An 18,562-nucleotide genomic window follows, 5' to 3' on the forward strand; every position below is an offset into this window, starting at 1 on the left:
GCCTGCTGCTGTATCTGCTTCTCCTGCTCTGATATACTCTTATCTGAAGTGAAAAAGCCCCTCCAGCTCTCCTTAGCTTTTATTTTTATTCTCTTCCAAGATCATTTCAGTGTCACAGCACCAAGGCTGAATTTCTGTGATTCTTTCATTGCACCATGTGGAGTTCAAGCGTTTTCTGGTCATTATACGTTTCTACATCAAAAGCAGCTATCCCTAACTTGTTACAAGGACATGCAACCTTAGCGCTATTGGGTATATGATGAATTAAATAGAATGAAAATATAATACAAACAGATATTTCCATTAGGGTTACTTTACAGCTTATGAAATGTGAAAAAGTGGGAAAAATGTACATTCATTCCAGTTCCTAGAATCCAAGATCATCTCAAATATCTGATTTACTATCACATTTTAGCTAGGAAGGGTAAGATAACAGGCTTCATTGTGTTCACTTGTATACAGTGCTGTACAGTTCACAGAGGAGCTAAAATGGGGTTTTCTGCCTCTAGTGCAAAACTGAAATAATAAATGATGCAACATTATTTGGTAGTGAAGCAAACCTTCAGACTAAACATGAGGTGTAGCAACAATATCCAATAAAAGGTAAACAAAGTAGGAAACCAGGTACAGTATATAGTGTTGTAGAAGTAAGCGTATATAATATTAACATTCGGTCAGAGTTAACTGGACCAGGAGTGAGAGCTGCAGACCGATGTTCCCTTCATGATTTTTGGGTCAGATTTTGAAAAGAAAAGTGATTTCTCACATTAGCACATCTGCGAGGCTGAAACCTCTGAAGCTGAAGCTTTAAAGTAACTGCCCGTGTTATGTTTGCATAGATAATGCCTTATAAAACACTTATGAAACATTAGTACTCAACAATTATCAAAAGAAGAACCAGCTGTTACATCTCAACATTTGTTGAATTCCCCCATAGTGTCCGTCTTCTTCTTGCATTGGTTGTGGTGTTGTTCCGCTCTGTTAATACAGGGTCAAGATCTCTGTGTCATATTTGGAAAATGTAGTTCCACATGGTTGAACATGACATGCTAGAAAGGATATCACTCACTGGACATTTCATTGGGGATTTACACAGAGTAACACACACATGCACATGTGTTTACTCACATGCATTAATGTGTTTTAAGGCATCAGTCCATAGCAACCATCACTAAGCAATGTTTGGTAATCTGGCAGCATGATGCAGCACCATTACTGCAGCTATCCACTACCTTTGAGCTGATTAAGTAATGGAAATGAATAACATAAAGTATTGTTAACCAGCTTGAACCAGTTGATCAAATTTTGACTCTGATGTGGCTCCATGAAAATCAAAGCGTTGAATTAATTTGTTTGGATTCTGCTAATAAGGAGGTTTGTAAATAAATACAGATGTTTCTGGTTAAATCAACCCTAATCATTGATGTTTTGACTCAGGGCATAAAAAGCACAGGTGGAAGTAATAGCATTGATGATGGCTGCACTCTGCTGAACCAGTTTCACTGCTCTGGTATTATGCAAGCTTGCTTACTCGGTATGGCTTATTTAATTAAGTGGAGCCATCCTTCAGGTTATTTTTTTACACCTGTAATTTCCCTTCTTTGAAAAGTCCAAATATTGGGCTTTGAAAATTATTTCTCAGTTTCTGCTTTGTTTTCCTGACTGTATTTCCAGTTATTGCTGCATTTACATGACGACTTACAGCATCAAGCTGAAAATGTGAGAAAAGCAGCTGCACCCTCATTCTGACACTCCTCTTACCGCTAACCTCATCTGTCAAGTTGTTTACATTGTAAACAACATTTGGCAGTGAGTGTTAAATTAAATCAACTTTAAGGAAACACATTTAAGCTCTTCTGTTATGTGACTGTTCATTCCAATTAGGTTTCTGATGCATTTGTGTCTTTGAATGATCTCTTTTTAATTATTGTCAAATCTTGCACATCTGACAACATGCAGCTTCATACTATTCAACACAATCATCCTTGTAATTTATATAATGTGTGGAAACCATCACACCTTGAAAATGGTACACTTAAATCCTAAAACAACTGGCAGTTGAGATCTATAAACTCACCTCAATATGGGACAAGCATATATAAAGGACAGGCTTGGAATTATTCTTAATTATTCAAAACTTCAAATTAGAATAACCAAAACTTATGGCAGCCCAGATGGGAAAACATAATCCTAGATTTAGACAGACAAGAATATTTAGATGTGCACTAAATTAGAAATTGAGTAACAAGAGACAGCATCTATTCCAGCCTGCTGCCTTATATGAAAGAGAGAGAGAGAGAGAGAGAGAGAGAGAGAGAGAGAGAGAGAGAGAGAGAGAGAGAGAGAGAGAGAGAGAGAGAGAGAGAGAGAGAGAGAGAGACTTTTAAGCCACCACAAGCAGCAGAGTCATCACCGTCACTCCTGTCACTCACTATGGTGTAAATTTCTACATCCTTCCTCCTAATCAACGTGTGGGAGACACTGATCCGACTTGTTGCTCTGCTTGCGTACTGTGGACCGACTCATGTGTATTATGCTCCAGCTGGTTGTCAATCCTCGTCCTCACACCATTACACAGTCTGGCTTTTTCCACAGTCTTCCTTGAACAGGAGACAAAGTTCAGCCTCATATATCCTCTTGTTTTCCTGCTGGTGCTCCCCCTCTGGATTTTGTTGTGCAAACTGACAGTCTTGCAGTATCAAGGTCCTGTTTTTTTCTCTGTGCTGCCATAGTGACCAGTTAATGTGAAGTGAAGTGTTTGATAAGTGAAAAACAGGTTCATAGTTGCACTAACATCAAGATAAGCAATTGGACTAATGTATAGTAGACTAGTGTTCATTTGTCAAAATGTGCAGCCACACCCTGATAGTGAAAGAGACTCTGTGTTTAATTAAGATCAGCTTTTATTTGGCGTTTTATGGTAGTCTATCCTTTTCTAAAGGCTTGGTAACAGAAGCATTTCATTCATAATGTAAACAAAAACATCTAAATACAATATGTAAGGAATAATGTACAGTTGTGTGAAATAAAATCCCTTTTGTCTCACCCTAACTGGATTGTATGGATAACCACTGGATAACTATACATTATCCCACTTCTTACCTTAATCCCATGACCCCAGCTAAACATACTAACACGTTGACACTAAGTATTAGTCTGCTTCACTGTTATATATGACATTAAACTTCACATTTTGATTAACAGCATTCTAGATAGATGGAGAAAATAACAACGACACCTATATGAGGTCTTCCCCCTGGTAACTTTTACCACTTCTTGTCTTCTTTTCTCTGCTACTGACTGGTTATCCATCAACCATTTATCTAAAGTTTTGTACTCTCCAACTTGATTCAAAGTACTATTAAAAATGTCCTTCATGTTTTCTACCGATGCTTTCAGAAAGTATTTGTGCCATTGTCAACAGGAGTGGTGAAATCATAAATAGTATTCAGAATTTTCCCTAACGCTTTTCTGACGATTGATTTGATATATTTGACTTGTGTGATGGGGTTGTACCTATTGTTGCCTTTGCTATTTAGAATTAAGAACTGTTGCTATGGGTTTTTTAACCAATCAGAATCAAGTATTTAACACAGCAAGGTAATTAGTGAGAAAGCCAGGTAATAAGTTACGATGAAGCACTAGTTTAAGACAGGCTCAGGTATAAGTAGTTGAAATGCGTCCCTGGTCAGTTGTGTTCTGTCCAAGTGTAAAAACTAAAAGCCCTACTTCCTGATTTCTAGTCCTGTCTTGGTATCTAACATCCAGACAAGCACACTGCTCAGGGTATTTTATGTTCTACTTCAGGTGTTGGAAAGAGCTTGACTGCTGCCTTAAGCTACTTGTGGGCAACTAGTTTTATAACTTATGGGGTCAGTGCCAAGGAATCTGGATGCATACCAGCTACTGGCTTCCTGTTTGAGCTGTGAAGGGCCTGTCCATCAGGTTTACTGAATCTAGGAAGTCGCTCATGAAAACCTGTTTCAAGGGAGTGGACCCAAAATAAACACATGTTTCCTGATTTAATTATTAAAACAAAAAAGATATTGGATAAAAGAATTGTGATGATTAAAACTGTAATTGCATTTTAAGTGGAGATGAGAATATTATGCCTCTTCTCTGTATGAATCTTTTAGTACTGGAGTCTGAAAAACGTTTACAAGAAATTAAGGAGTGGAGATGTATTTTTGGAGAAAAGATATTTAATAGCAGTATCTTAAATTGTTACCACCTACTGCTTTGTGAGTGTTTCTGTGACTGCAGCTTCCAAGCAGAGCCCTTTGATAAACTGGCAGGCAGGCACACAAACACATGAATAAACAACTGCACGTCGTCAATAATTGTAAACTGTCCTATTGGCATTTTTCACTTTTCTGCTTTCTCTCACTTTAAGTCAGTCACTTAGTTTGTTTTCTTCTTCATTGCATGCACTCTTTCTTGTCTCTCATGCTTCTACTGTTATGCTGTATATTCAATCTCACCAGCTCTGCAATGCAGTGTAAAGGCACAACTGGGGAAAAAGAGAGATCGATTCAAAGTCTTCTATGATAAATAATATTGTTTTTAAGACTCCTGTTTTCAGTGGTACGAATGAACCATGGCAAAACAGTAAGAGAAATGTCCATTCCTATAAAAGTTTGTGTGTGAGTGGGTTGTCCTTAGTGTATGTGTAGCTAAACTGTGAAACATTGAAAACAGATAGAAAAGGGGGGGGGGGGGGGGTAGTGCAGAGCAATATTGCAAGAAATGTTACAAAAACAACAAAAAATGTGAGTTCAAGTAAGTTCTTAATCAATTAACCAATGCTTGATCAATGATAACATCCCTAGTTAGTGTGAACTTATTTGGGCCCAGGCCCATTTAAGATGGACTGTGGCAAATTGTAAGACTGTCCTGAGGTCTAATGAATCAAAATGTGACTTTCTTTTTGGAAATCATGGGTGCAGTGTCCTTCACTTTAAAGAGGGGGGAACCATCTGGCTTGTTGTCAGCACATAGTTCAAAAGTCAGCATCTGTGATGGTTTGGGTATGCATTAGTGCCTGTGACATGGACCTTTACACATCTGGGAAGGCACCATTGATGCTAAGTAATATATACAGGTTTTGTAGCAACATATGCAGCAATCCAGCCAATGCCTTTTCAGAGAAGACCTTGCATATCTCATTAAGACATTGCGAAACCACTTTCTGCACGTATTTCAACAACATGTCTCTGTAGTAGAAGAGTCTAGGTGAAAAACTTGCCTGCCTGCAGTCTAGATCTATCACCTACTGAAAACAGTTTGCGCATCTTGAAATCACAAATAGGACAAAATGAGATCCTGAACTGTTGTATACCAGGCAGGAATAGGACAAGATTTCAGTCTCAAAACTCCAGAAAATAATCTTCCCGGTTCCCAATCGTCACAGAGTGTCGTTAAAAGAATAGTTGATGCAACACACAGAGCATATTTTTCATAAAACAATAACATTTTTAAATTAAATACAGGCTTTAAATGATTTGCAAACAATCAAATTCTGTTTTTATTAACATATTTTTTAGAATTAGGGTTTGTACTCCACTCATATGAACTCATTCATCGATAATCTGTAAAGTCTTTGAAGGTTTACTGTGTAAATGGTGAGCAACTTATTGGCAGAATTTATAAGTATTTTTATTGTTGTATTAGCATCAGAAAACAGAATTATTCAATGTTCTCTTTGCCATTCTTTACCAATCCCTCTTAGTCTTAAGACCTGCTCCTCTAAGATAATACCAAAACTATGTATTTTTTAAGAGTCGATTCTCTGAGTGTTGACTATTTAGTTAGTAGAGGTGGGCGCAAGAGACTGGAAAACAATGAGGACTGGGGCCACACTGTGAAAACTTAGATAGGGCTGTTTCTTTATCGCCACTGGTGCCAATTTATCTTTTGTATATTGTAATTAGGTGTAACTTGTCCAAGAGTCCCAACAAAATAGTAATTTTAACTGAAGAAACTGTGATGAGGGGCACTTTAATTAGCTTACCACAGAGAATACGAAATAACATATATAATGTATCTTTGAAGTGGGTTCAAGAAAGCTCATCTTGTAGATACAAAGACATGGAGACAGTGAAACACAGATTCACAAGGACAAGCAGAGCACACATACTCAAGGACCCACTCTTACATAAATGTACATCTTGTTCTGCCACCTCGAAAACTAAAATAAAGCATGTTTTGCATAACAGAGTGACTAAAAATGTGTAGTATAGGATAAATGGTAAGTTTATATGAGTTTGATAACATTCTGTTTTAGAATTCATACTTGAAATGTTTAGATTCATATGTTGTAGTATACATGATAAAAGATGACACCAATCACTCATCTTCTTGTATGATATCTCCACATTAAAGCAGGGTGTTTGACTCATAGGCAAACTCCAAAAGTCCAAAGTCTCTTCTCTGTACTACAAAAAGCTCTTTGATCCTTTCCTTATTTCAGTCATTATGTATCCTGATGAGCTGAACTGTGCCTAGCTCAATCTGTGCAACTGTGCTTTATTAGAAGCTGAAAGAGAAGTCATCCTAGACTAACTATGTCAGGCTGTGTTTAAAGTTTGAAGAGCCTAAAAGTCCACTTGCAGTGATTGTCAGGAGAGGACGCAGAAGCTTTTTAAAATATTCTAATCTGATGTGGTTCATTAATTGTAGCTTACTGCTTTATCCAGAAGTTCCAACTGGACATTGCATATTCATTGCTGCTTACTTGATCGCAAAGCCCTGTACACCAAGCAGATGTTTCATAGTATCATGGAACCTATTATTTTCCTATTTCAATATTGTTTTAATTTTGAAAGTGTGGTATTCCCTATGTGGCATGTATTTTCCTCGCTAATACCTTGTTGTCAGTTCCCAGGCTCTACACAAATCCTTGAGGTCAAGAATTTTGTTTAAAGCCAGTATTTAAGTAGAGATAATGTCTGCCTAAAGGAGCTTTCCTTTTAATCTTTGTAGAGTAGGCTGTGACAAGTAAGCACCCTATTAATTTTTATGTACAGTATATATCAGGTTTCCTTTTCCGTAATTACAGTGTCTTTTAAAAGTCACTTTGCTCGCTCTGACTTTTAAAAATTTAGTTTCATGTCTCTCAAGGCCAATAACATACAAGGACGTTTTGTCGTAACCAAGTGTGTTTGTGACTTTACTTTTGGAAGCAGCTTTTAAAGATGTTACCACGTGTTAACCATATCATCGCTCTGTGGTTTTGCATTGCTTGTAAGATCTCCCTGTTTTGACAAGACCGTCCCAAATGGACTTCTTAATCTTAAACATCTAGTCCTTCTATCTCTCCATCTTCTCCCAGTGTAATGAAAAGGATAACCTACCTCAGAGTGCAATTTTTCAAAGTTCTGTTTCATGTAAGTTTTTGTTATGTTGGAGACAAAAACATCCTCCTATCTCTTGTTTTATCCAGGCTTTGAAGACAGAGAGTGACAGCAGTTTAGAAAAGCAGTCAGCTGTGTGCTGGATTTTGGAGATTTTGCTGCCCATGGTGTCTTTAAAATGAAAATTAAAACTCAGTATTATTTGCATTATGCTGAAGCTCTGCGTATTAGTGTATTGATCCCACAACACAGATGTGAGGAAATTGCTTACAACGATATAAATGATATTCAGAGAGACAACTAAAATGGAAGTGTGGTAGTGGCATAAAACAAGAACTTTATCAGAATCCTGATGATATATATGTCTGTTCATCAGAGCACAGTTTGCGCTGCAGCTTGTGTGTCGATCATTTTGTCTCGCCAAAGTAGTTTGAGGAAAGATAATTAACTGACAGGCTTCTGATATTAAGATATTATCACAAATTTTCTTTCCTTCAGTAGCTTTCGGCAGTATCTTTGCAGCAGTTCTTTGCGTTGTATTGGCAAATGTATATATTTTCCAGTGCAATGAAACCAGCTCAGATACAGCCTCCCAAAGGAGTGACAAGGAATCAGAAAGTTTATGAAGTTCAATAAACAGTACAGGCTTTTTTTTTAGACAGGGAGGATTTTTTTAGGCGGAGTTCAGATTTTATGGCCTGACTACATCTCCAATGCTCAGTTTTCTTCAGAGATTTATGCACTGAAAAATCTACTGTAGAACTTATCAAAAATCAGCAAAGTCTAAATGAAAACATGACCTGCTAACTCTATAAACTCCAAGCATTATCTTCCTTCCTGCCTCAAGGAGTATACTGTCAAAGCTTTTTTTTTACAGTAAGATTGATTATTCCAGTAGCACTTCTGATACCACTGTGTGAAAAAAAAATCCCTGCTGAAAAAATATAATTTACCCATTTCATTTCAATTAATTTTTTGGTTTTTTTAGGATCTAAAACACATTTAAAGCGCATGCTGCAAAGCAAATAAGGGTGGGTCTAATTACCTTTGCTAGTAAAGCAGTGCTAAGTGAGGTGCAGGGCACATAAAGGTTGGATGAAGTCCCCCTGATTATTCATAGGTGTGTTTTGGGCCTGACATGAACCAGACCAGTCACAGTGTCTCCTCATTCCCCTTGAAGAGCCAGTCGCACGTTCAGCTGTTCTGTTTGCACATCAGATTTCAGCCTTTCTACTTTAAAACACCAGACGCGGGCCAGCTCATGTATCTTCTCACCTTCAGTTGTGCTCTTGAACATGCAGTGCACACACTGGTCACTGCACAAGCTATGTCAATGCATGGATTGATGTTATATCAACTGAAACAATCCCACACAGCAGAAAAGAACAGTGACTTTCAAATGAAGTAAAACACTGTATATTTACACATGAGGCTCACCAGGGTAACTATATCAGTTATTAAATTCAGCGTGTCAGCATGTCTGGAACATGATACTAGCATTCCCTGCACTTAGCATCAAAGACAGGTCTGTGGTGATCTTTATTTATTTATTAATTACACTGCTGGATCACATGGCTGTATTCTGTACTGTGTGTTATTGACAATGACCAATCTGTATGAATAATGTTTAAAAAGACGACCCCTTAGTTGCATGTGAGTATGTGAGTATATGTCTGTTCCTGTGTTTAAGGGTGAGTGTACATCTGAGTGATTGGGCATGGCTGAGAGCTTGATGTTGGTGTTTTGCAAAGATCGAATCTGGTACATCACAAGAATGACTTCAGAAACTCAGTCAAATCTGTTTTTCAGTTTAACTGTTTAAAATCTAACATTTCAAAATATATTTAGAAATAAAATTTGAGGTCTCTGATGACAATGACCCAATACGACCATAAGAGGTGTATTCAGAGTACTTATTTTAAATTTCATTCCATATATTCAGACTTCATTTAATATATTCAGACTTTCATTCAATATATTCTGAGTTTCATTCAATATATTCAGACTTTCATTCCATATATTCAGACTTTCATTCCATATATTCAGACTTTCATCCCATATGTTCAGACTTCCATTCAATATATTCAGACTTTCATTCTATATATTCAGACTTCCATTCAATATATATTTATTTCCTGAACGGCTTGCCATATTTATTTATTTATATATATATATTTATTCATATTCATTTATTACAATAAGGTCAGCAATCATATTAATTTTCATGGCTTGCTTAAATACTGAACACCTGTTTCTCTCACTGCAACACTGTGTCCTTTTGTTGTGCTCACATGTTTATTTTAGCAACTTTTCAAGACTAGAGCACTATAAAACCCTGTAATAATTTCAGGATTCTATATTTCTTAATCTAGTCCTATGACTGTATTGTTTTCTTGATGTTTCTACCACAAAAAGCATAAAATACAATATCGTTTAGGTCAGAGCTCTGTTTTTGCATCTGTGTCTGGGCGTCTGTTGTTTACAGGAGTTCAGTTTTACAGTGTTGCTATGAGTAGATGTGTTATTTTCAAGTACTGTGTGTCAGTGTCAGTGTCAGTAACAGTCAGTAACATGGTAGTGCAGAACAGAATACAGTTGTGATTTGGAATCGATATTGAAACCAGCATTGATTGATTTATTACTTGTGGGTCACACCCACTTCCTCTCACCCACTTTCCCTCTGTCATCTGCAGCTCAGGCTCCACAATGTGGTAACTATTGGGAATTGCTCAGCTCAGTTACTCTAACCTCAGTGTTATACACTCTGGCCGGGCTGGGGAATAAAAAGTATGTTAATTTAGGTGATAAATTCAGCATGATATACCCACTAAGAGAGGTGCAGTTAACAAATAACAAACATTTATCTCATTTCTTAGCATCCTTTTTTGTGTAAAGAAGAAGCACCACTCAGATGGGGCTACAGTCAAATGTTTATTAGAGCACAGAAATTAACCAACTAGTTTATGTTTGCCACAAATTCCCCTTGGGCCTCGATATCTGTGAACTGATACATTGATGACTGGAGACAGTGTTTTTGGTGAACAAATGAATGAATAATGAATAATATACACTCACATGTAGACTCAACATTTTGTGGCTGAAATCATTTTGTTAGAAGAGTGTCTCTGTGCAAGCTTTTTACTTTATTATGGTTTTGTTTACCAGAGTATCGTGACTAGCACTGGATTTTCAGATGACCTTTGTGTAAAGTAATGGATGGTGGTGAAATGCTATCATACCTTTGTGAATTGCTTATTATGATGAAAGGCCCAGCGTTTCCCCCAGGGCATGGCATTAGAAGTTAAACAAATGCCTCTCTGATGAAAAGGTCCTTCTTAATATTCAAGCACACATTTTTCAGCACCTGAATCTTAAAATGAGAACATATGCTTCAATCTGGTAGTTTTACATTTCTAAATTGCAGTTTTTGAAGGTAGAAAAATTACATGTCCTAAACCCTCTCCCCTCTTTTGCTCTCTTCTCTGCAGAAATGTATGAAATTCAATGTGGATGCTCCTATCTGGCTGTCCAAGCAGCGGATCCTGTGTACCCTCAACCAGAGCCTGAAGGATGTACTCAACTATGGCCTGTTCCAGCCGGCTTACAACGGCAAGGCTGGCAAGTTTCTAGATGAGGAGAGACAGCTAAGGGAGTACCCCTTCCCCTCCGTCGCTCCTGTACCTTACCTGGAGGTAGGTATGGATCATGTGTATGTATGAAGCTTGAAGGAGTGATAAGAAAAGTGGAAAAAGAAATGTTGCATGCCAATGCACAATACACAACCTCTCTGTATGTATAGCAATCCTCCCACAAACAATGATCATAGCTGTGAGGGAAAAAACACACATGGGTGACCTCTCTTCTACATTTCTGAATACACAGTCATAAAAAGTTATTTATTGCAAAATTTCATGGAAATAATTATGATATATATAAAGCTCAGTAAAACCAAAAGACTGACGTGAGCAAACAGGGGTTATTATCCAGCTTTGCCAGATCAGTATTCAAGGGTCAGAGAAAGGGAAATAGAATGAACAGATGTACAAACTTTGGGGAAACATCTTTAAAAAATGTTTATTGTTACATTACAACATATTTGGGTAAAAGGATATCAAGATCCCAAGCTTTGCACACTTTGTATAACCCTGTTACCGATATCTGATCGACTACATGAATTATTTAAAGAGTGAAGATGTTTTGGCAAAAATCAAAGACTAACATTTTTGAGTTTCTGCCAACTAAAACTAGACTAAAACTAGACTAAAACTATAAAGGGCTGAAAAGTCTAAAATGTGACTAAAACTAACAGGCATTTTCGTCTAAAGACTAAGACTAAGACTAAATCTAAAATAGCCTCCAAAATTAACACTGATATAGATCAAGCACACAGTCCATGTTTTGGGTCGTCAGTCATTTCATAAATTGTTTTTATCAAGTAGCTGAAATCTTTCATAACTTTCTTTACGTGTGTATACATCACAGGGCCTCATGCATGTGCACACCATGGGTATCAGTGGTTGCATTGTTGAGTGAAAAGTATACTGTATGTATTTTCTGTCTCCATGTGTCATTCAAACCAAGCAGCAATAAAACCGCTCAATGACAGCGTGTCGTCTTCAGCGACTGTCATCTCTCAGAGATAATTGTTGTGCCTGTCAATCACCGTTTCTGATCTGGGAGGCATACAAAATGTGTTTTTGTACTGATAGTGTTATAAAGATGTCATGTAGTTTTCTGACTGGCTGTCTTTGTGTTCCACAAGTTTTATGATTTGTCATAAAATGAAGAGGGTGAAAGAGATTTACTTTTTCCCTTGGGACTCAATTTAATGTCAATCCTTGATGGAGTATTAGTGGATACTGACATGATTTTTTCCATTCATGATTGTACAATTTTGCAGTACCAACAGTTCTGAAATCCTCTGTATAGTCATATTGTGGGGTCAGGATAGCTTTGTTTTTATGTTACCTTTTTTCGCTTGGCATTTTTTTCTGTTCTCTTACCTTCTCTTCTCTTCTCTTCTCACATTACATGCCTATTTTTCTTCCTTACCTTCTTGTCATGGCTCTTTTGATTTCAGATTGGATTTACTGCAGTTACTTGTTAAAAGTGGACTTTTGAAAATTTGCAGGTTCAAGGATCTTTCGAGGATCCTTGATTATTTGTCAGAGAATCAGAGAGGGATGTTTCTTAGATAATCTTAAAAAAGACTTCTGGGGTGTGAAATTGACGACTTGCATTTAATTGAACCGTATTTCTTACAACACAAAAGCCTTAAATATGTGTTCAGAGAGTTCATCTGAAAATCAGCATCAGTTGTTCACAACCTAATCTACTTTGAATTAGACATCAAGCACATTCTTTTTAGCATCATTAATCTTTGATTGAAATCAAAACTTGAAACAACACACCATGACAAACGAACATATTTAATACTTTTTAATACACATATAAAAATGCTTCGAGTCAACAAACCGTGTGTATGTGGGAGTATCTGCTCTGTTCTGTTAGAGCATTGTGTGCTATAGATGAGCAGCTATTCCCTGAGGCTTGTGGTGTAGAGATGATTGACAGGTTTGGATCAGCAGCTCAAAGCCTCTCTGCTCAGTCTTGGATTTACCCTGATGTCAAAAAGTATACATCGGTAGAGATGTGCACACACAAGTTAGTTGACTATCTTCTCATCACTTTTAACTTTTCTTATGCTGAGTGTAAATAGGCAATATGTGGTCATCAGGGGAGAACTACTTTTTCTTTCTAATCACCAGTATTAACTATTTGATACACCTTCATTTTTTCTTTCATTTAGCCGCTGAAGAAACAGATATCACACATTTTCTCTTTCTATTTATTACATCAATCCAGTTTCTATATTGATTTGGCAAAGCTGAATTTCCATGTATATTTATGCAGTTGTAATTGTGAAAAGCTATTTTAGTGGTTTGTAATTTACACTTAATACTTAAGCTGTAAATAATCTGTGGATATATTTTCCACCAAGATGCAATTTATAGGAAAAAGACGGAATGCTAGAAAACTTTGAAAGCTGTATACAGAATCATATTTTCTTATTGTATTGTCAGGAACTTCTGTTACTGCTCTGCTACTTTCTCACATTTTTTTGTATCTATCAGGAAAAGCCAATATTCAATTAATCACTATTTGTCATAGCTTGGTCTTGGGAGCTCACGCTGTGTGACAAATTAATTTGCAATTACTTATATAATTACCACTTAATATTTTTTTCTACAATTGATAACTCACTTTTCTCACGGTGAGTTCACTTGACATTTATTTCACTCTTCACATAGACTGCACAACATGTATCATTGTGGACTCATTCTTTTAACATAAAAAAAGTCAGTGTCATTTTTACACACCATAATTGTAAAAAAAACAAAAAAAACAAACGCAGGGCATCAATTAGTAACATTTTGCTCCATGTAAATTTTTTTTTTTTAATTTGTTAGTCACGTAGCAACCATAGTTTAGTTTCTCAAAACTTGGAAGCAGAACAGAAGTCAACATGACCTAAGCAGGAGATTTGAGAATACAACAGTTATAATGATTGAACTGTCAGTATTTGTCATCAAATGCTGTAATTTGCCTGTTATATGCTCTTTTTATTGTGTAGATGCTGTTTGTAATAATGTTTATGAGCGCTACACTGAGACTGGTACATTGTCTGTTTGTTTGAGGTCATAAGTGCCCCATGCTGTGTTCATATATAATACGCTCTGCTGAAATACATTTTATTAAAGCAGTTTTTCCAAGTGAAAGAGCTATTTATACATGCAGTATTTTTTATTATTTTTTGTGATCAATTGTTGATTGTTTTTTATACAGTGGCTTTGACATTTCAAAATGTAGTATAATTGATGGTTCAGTCATGTCAAGGGTCATATACACCTAAAGAATAATAATATTAAAAATAATAATAATAATAATAATAATAATAATAATAATAATAAATACAAAAGAAGAAGAAAAAGACAAATTAAAAAAATTAAGAAAGATTATAGGTAAAAGTATAATTATAATAGTAACAACAATAATCAATTATTAATCATGATGACATTGATAATAAACTAAGAAAAGTAAATATATAAATACAATTCGTATCCCTCCCCCCATCTTGGTATCCCATTAGTAGTCTGTACATAAACTTAAACAGTCACACACATGCAGTATGTTGAGAAAAGCTCTGAATCTAATATCAAACATGTCACAATGATATGGATTTCCTGTGGAGAAATTGTGGCTCACAATGTGTTACTTTACTAGCCAGGTTGCTACAACACTCATCTTCGTGGTGTTTCAACGTCACACTTTGCTAAAATATTACTTTCTGTGTTTAAGTATTTTCTTTAGTTCATAACTAATACGAAGGTGGATGTGAGAGCCCAAGTATGCCTCTGTTGTTATCAGCATAAAAAGTGTGTAGGAGCCACAAGTGAATGTTTATGCCTGGGTTCACTACCGCTTCAAATATTATGTGTTACCTGGCTTGCCATGGTTAATAACTTGTACCTACAAAATTATAACTTGAGTGCTTACGGTAAAAATCAATAAAGGCTCAGTATTGTTCCAAAAATCAAAGACTTAAATATAATTTCTTTGCAATATTGTTTTTAAAGAAATAATATCCTTCTTAAGCAAAATTATTCATTTTACCATGAAAACACAAGATACGATTAGATAATTACAGTTTAGTACATGTCCATCTTAAAAATTAAAAATCTGAATAGGGACGAAATACCACTGTCATCCACCGGTGACCGCCATAAAAGACTTCAACCAGGTGAGAAAAGGTGTGAAGGAGGCAGAACTTGGGCAGCTTTGTGACTGCATGTAGTTACATGGTTTTTCAGCTTTTTCCTTCAGTGTTTTACAATTAATCCCAGGGTGGTGTCACTCAGCCTTTCACTTTTATCTCCATTTCTTTGCCCCATCTAGAATAATGACCTTATTGTAAATGCATCTTTAAAGGATCAATGCCTGTCTTTAACATCAATTAACATTAATTTTGATTGGACACGTTTTAACAAGTATCCTCATATCTGAATCTAGCATGCTAAACATTGTGTGATGTGGATTTAAACTTTTGGCCCATACAGATCATTTAATTTGAATAAGGTGGGTGTGTTTAGTTAAGTTTTGCACTGCTGGAGCTTCACTCTGTGTACTTGGCTTTAAACAAGATTAAAATAAAAAAGAGAAAAAGCATATTGAAGCAGAGCAGCATTTGTGAGTCTGTACTAAGCCTCTTATGTTTGTTCTTGTGTTTCAGTTCCGCTATAAAAGACGTGTCTACACCCAAACTCACCTGGATGAAAAGCAGTTATCTAAGCTCCACACAAAGGTAAGACCAAACAGTTATGCATCCTTACAGAGCTGTGCACCAAACTGAATGAATGGAGGTTAAGCAGTACATAGAACATGGATTGCTCATGTGGTTACAGCAAGTGCAGGAGGAGTTAAGTTTTGTTCTCTAGTATTAAGGTTACAGTACTTGGGAGTGGTTGGATGATTCATAGCTGTGCCACTGAAAGCTCTCTATGGGCCATCCAGAGCCTGATGAGTTTTGTATGTTAACAATATTTGCTCACGCACAATTCAACCTTGTAGTCATCACACAGATACAAAGTGGATATGTACTGTGCTGATGTGGCATTATTTTAATGAACAGGCACAAGGTTAGGACTTTTGCTTGTGGAGCACCAAAATAAATCTTCTTTAGTCTTAAAGTTAAGCAGAAATGACATGTACTGATTAGAGGTGAGAATTGGCAAGAACCTCACAATACGATACGCATCAGGATACTTGGGTCACGATACGATAGTTTCACGATATCACAATATTGTGATATATTGCGATTTTCTACACAGTCAACTAAGAAAAAAATAGAGATGGTGTATGTAAATCACCCAATATTACTCAAAATTACTATTATTGAAAAAATATTTTCCACTTTATTGTTTTTGAAATACTGAAGTCGTATTTTACTTCCAACTCGGCTAAAATATGAAGTTTTTTTTTTTTTTTTTTAATCGATATTAAGAGTTGACATATCAATATTATATCAGAGGTCAAAGTAAAGTATCGCGATATATTGCTGTATCGATATTTTTTCACACCTCTAGTACTGATACAAAAGAAGGATGGATGGAACATCAGGACTTGCTATGCTGTCTTCTGCATTATAGCTTTGACAAAGTGTGTTTTAAATTTGATTTTAATCTGGTGTTAGAGAAGGTCTAACAGACCTGTGTGTATTTCTAATGGGCTACGAACAGAGGCAGAAGCAATGACACCTCTAAATAAAAAGAGTCTTCATTTTTTAGATAGGCAGGCTTGTAGATAACAACAAAAAACGGCAGTGCATGGGCAAACAGAACCAAAGTTGCACATCAGCAGATGGTGATTCAGGCCAGACAGGTGGTCACAAACACAGAGCCAGTGCTGCAGAATAGGACAGAGGCTGGCACAGTTAGGTTATTGCGCGTATAAACACTCTGGGGCCCTATTGAGTATGCTGGCTAGGCTCTACATATAATATGATTTAATGTGAAGTTATGTATCAAAAGTGTGCAAGATCCGACTCATTTGGAAAAACTAGTGGACAGGTGAAGAGAGGCAGGTCAGACACATGATTCTGTGTTTTGTCTTCTTGTAAATGTGTGTGTGTGTGTGAATTTTATTTTGGAGCAATTGTTGGAAATGACAGCAGAGTAAATTGAATGCATTTGAGGTTGGGGTAAGGACAGGAAACTTTAGCTGGAGAGAGAAAACAGAGTCAGTTGTGTATTTCCATGTGTTGTGTTCTGTGTCTTGAGGCAGCTGTATTCATCACTTTATATGTCCAATCCAAAGGTCCAACTTTAAAGCTCCAGTTCATGAATGAGACAATAAATTTGTTTCTCTATCAGGGTGGTTTTTATCATAAAATGTTTTAACTTGCTACATCACTTCAGAGTCTTCTGTATACAATGTGTTAAAGAATACCACAAGTGTGCCTCTATCACCCTCTATGTGTGACTAATGTTCTTAGATGTGCTTTTTTGTAGTTAATTTACTAATGCTGCTGAGAACATTTACACGGGGTAGTAGAGATTAAGCTTTGTGGAGAGCTCCACATTGCATGAGAGAATTTGATTACAGTGTATTGTTAATCCTATTGCTATCATAATATGAGTAACCAACCCCATTTCAGTGCAGATACTGTGTGTCTGTGAGCACTAAGGAATAGCGGCACTAAAAACATGACTTTTTCTAAACCAAAGCATTAGTTGGGCTGCATTACATCCATGTAATGAATTAAACCACACACAGGCAATGCTTTTGTACAAATGGGGCTAACAGGTGGCCTGTTTTTTTTTGTTTTTCAGTCAGGGTCTAATTCCTTGTGAGAAACTTTTCCGCTTTATGTTGAATATTGGTATTAAAGAGGCAAAAACTGAGTTTTCTTCAGACTGTAACTTTTAAAATGCCATTGAAATCATCTCCTAGCGAGAGAATGTACTTTGAAAACTTTGGATTTACTGCTGTTTTGTTCATCTGCTGTTTATTCAAGAGCTCTTCTTCAGAAAGTGCCTCAGTGAGAGCATAGAAATAGAGAGAGTGACAGAGAAAGAGAGAGAGAGAGAGAGAGAGAGCATGAAAGAGACACAGAGGGAGACAGAGAGAGCATCAGAGAGAAAGAGAGAGAGAGAGAGAGAGAGAGAGAGGAGAGAGAGAGAGAGAGAGAGAGAGAGAGGAGAGAGAGGAGAGAGAGAGAGAGACTGTGTGTCACAATAAAAACAGAGTTAAAACAAAAGAGACTGTGAAATCGTGAATGAGAGACATGCACTAAAGCAGTGATGAGTAGGATGAGTCATGCTTTCAAATATTGTTTCATGTCCACCCATTCTGGCTTGAGGTGCTGCTGTCTGCTACTGTGCTACATTGATACGACATAGATAATGGGTAGTTCTCAAGCTAGATCTGTTTCTGCCCAGCTGCATTCTATGTGATAATGCCACATAATAACCTGCCTCTCAGGCTGCTACAGTATTGAACTGGTAAAAAACTCAAAAAAAAAAAAAAACCTGAGCCACACTTTGTTCATAGAAACCTGAAGGTGTGAATGTGCTGGAAGAGTCATTATTTAGCTGCGTATTTTGCAATGACCAATCCAAATAGCTGTATTATAGGAGAGAATGAGGGTGCCA

General features: G+C 36.6%; 1 protein-coding gene across 1 annotated transcript in view; it reads left to right on the top strand.

The window, feature by feature from the left end:
- shank3a (SH3 and multiple ankyrin repeat domains 3a) overlaps nucleotides 1-18,562 on the top strand; it is a 259,295-nt gene that overhangs the window by 122,124 nt on the left and 118,609 nt on the right. The window contains exons 4-5 of the mRNA XM_034685684.1: nucleotides 10,841-11,044; nucleotides 15,643-15,714. Coding sequence (XP_034541575.1) covers nucleotides 10,841-11,044; nucleotides 15,643-15,714 — 276 coding nt within the window. The remainder of the gene's footprint in view (nucleotides 1-10,840; nucleotides 11,045-15,642; nucleotides 15,715-18,562) is intronic.

The sequence above is a fragment of the Notolabrus celidotus genome, chromosome 6 (assembly GCF_009762535.1).
Source record: "Notolabrus celidotus isolate fNotCel1 chromosome 6, fNotCel1.pri, whole genome shotgun sequence".
NCBI classification, from domain to species: Eukaryota; Metazoa; Chordata; class Actinopteri; order Labriformes; family Labridae; genus Notolabrus; species Notolabrus celidotus.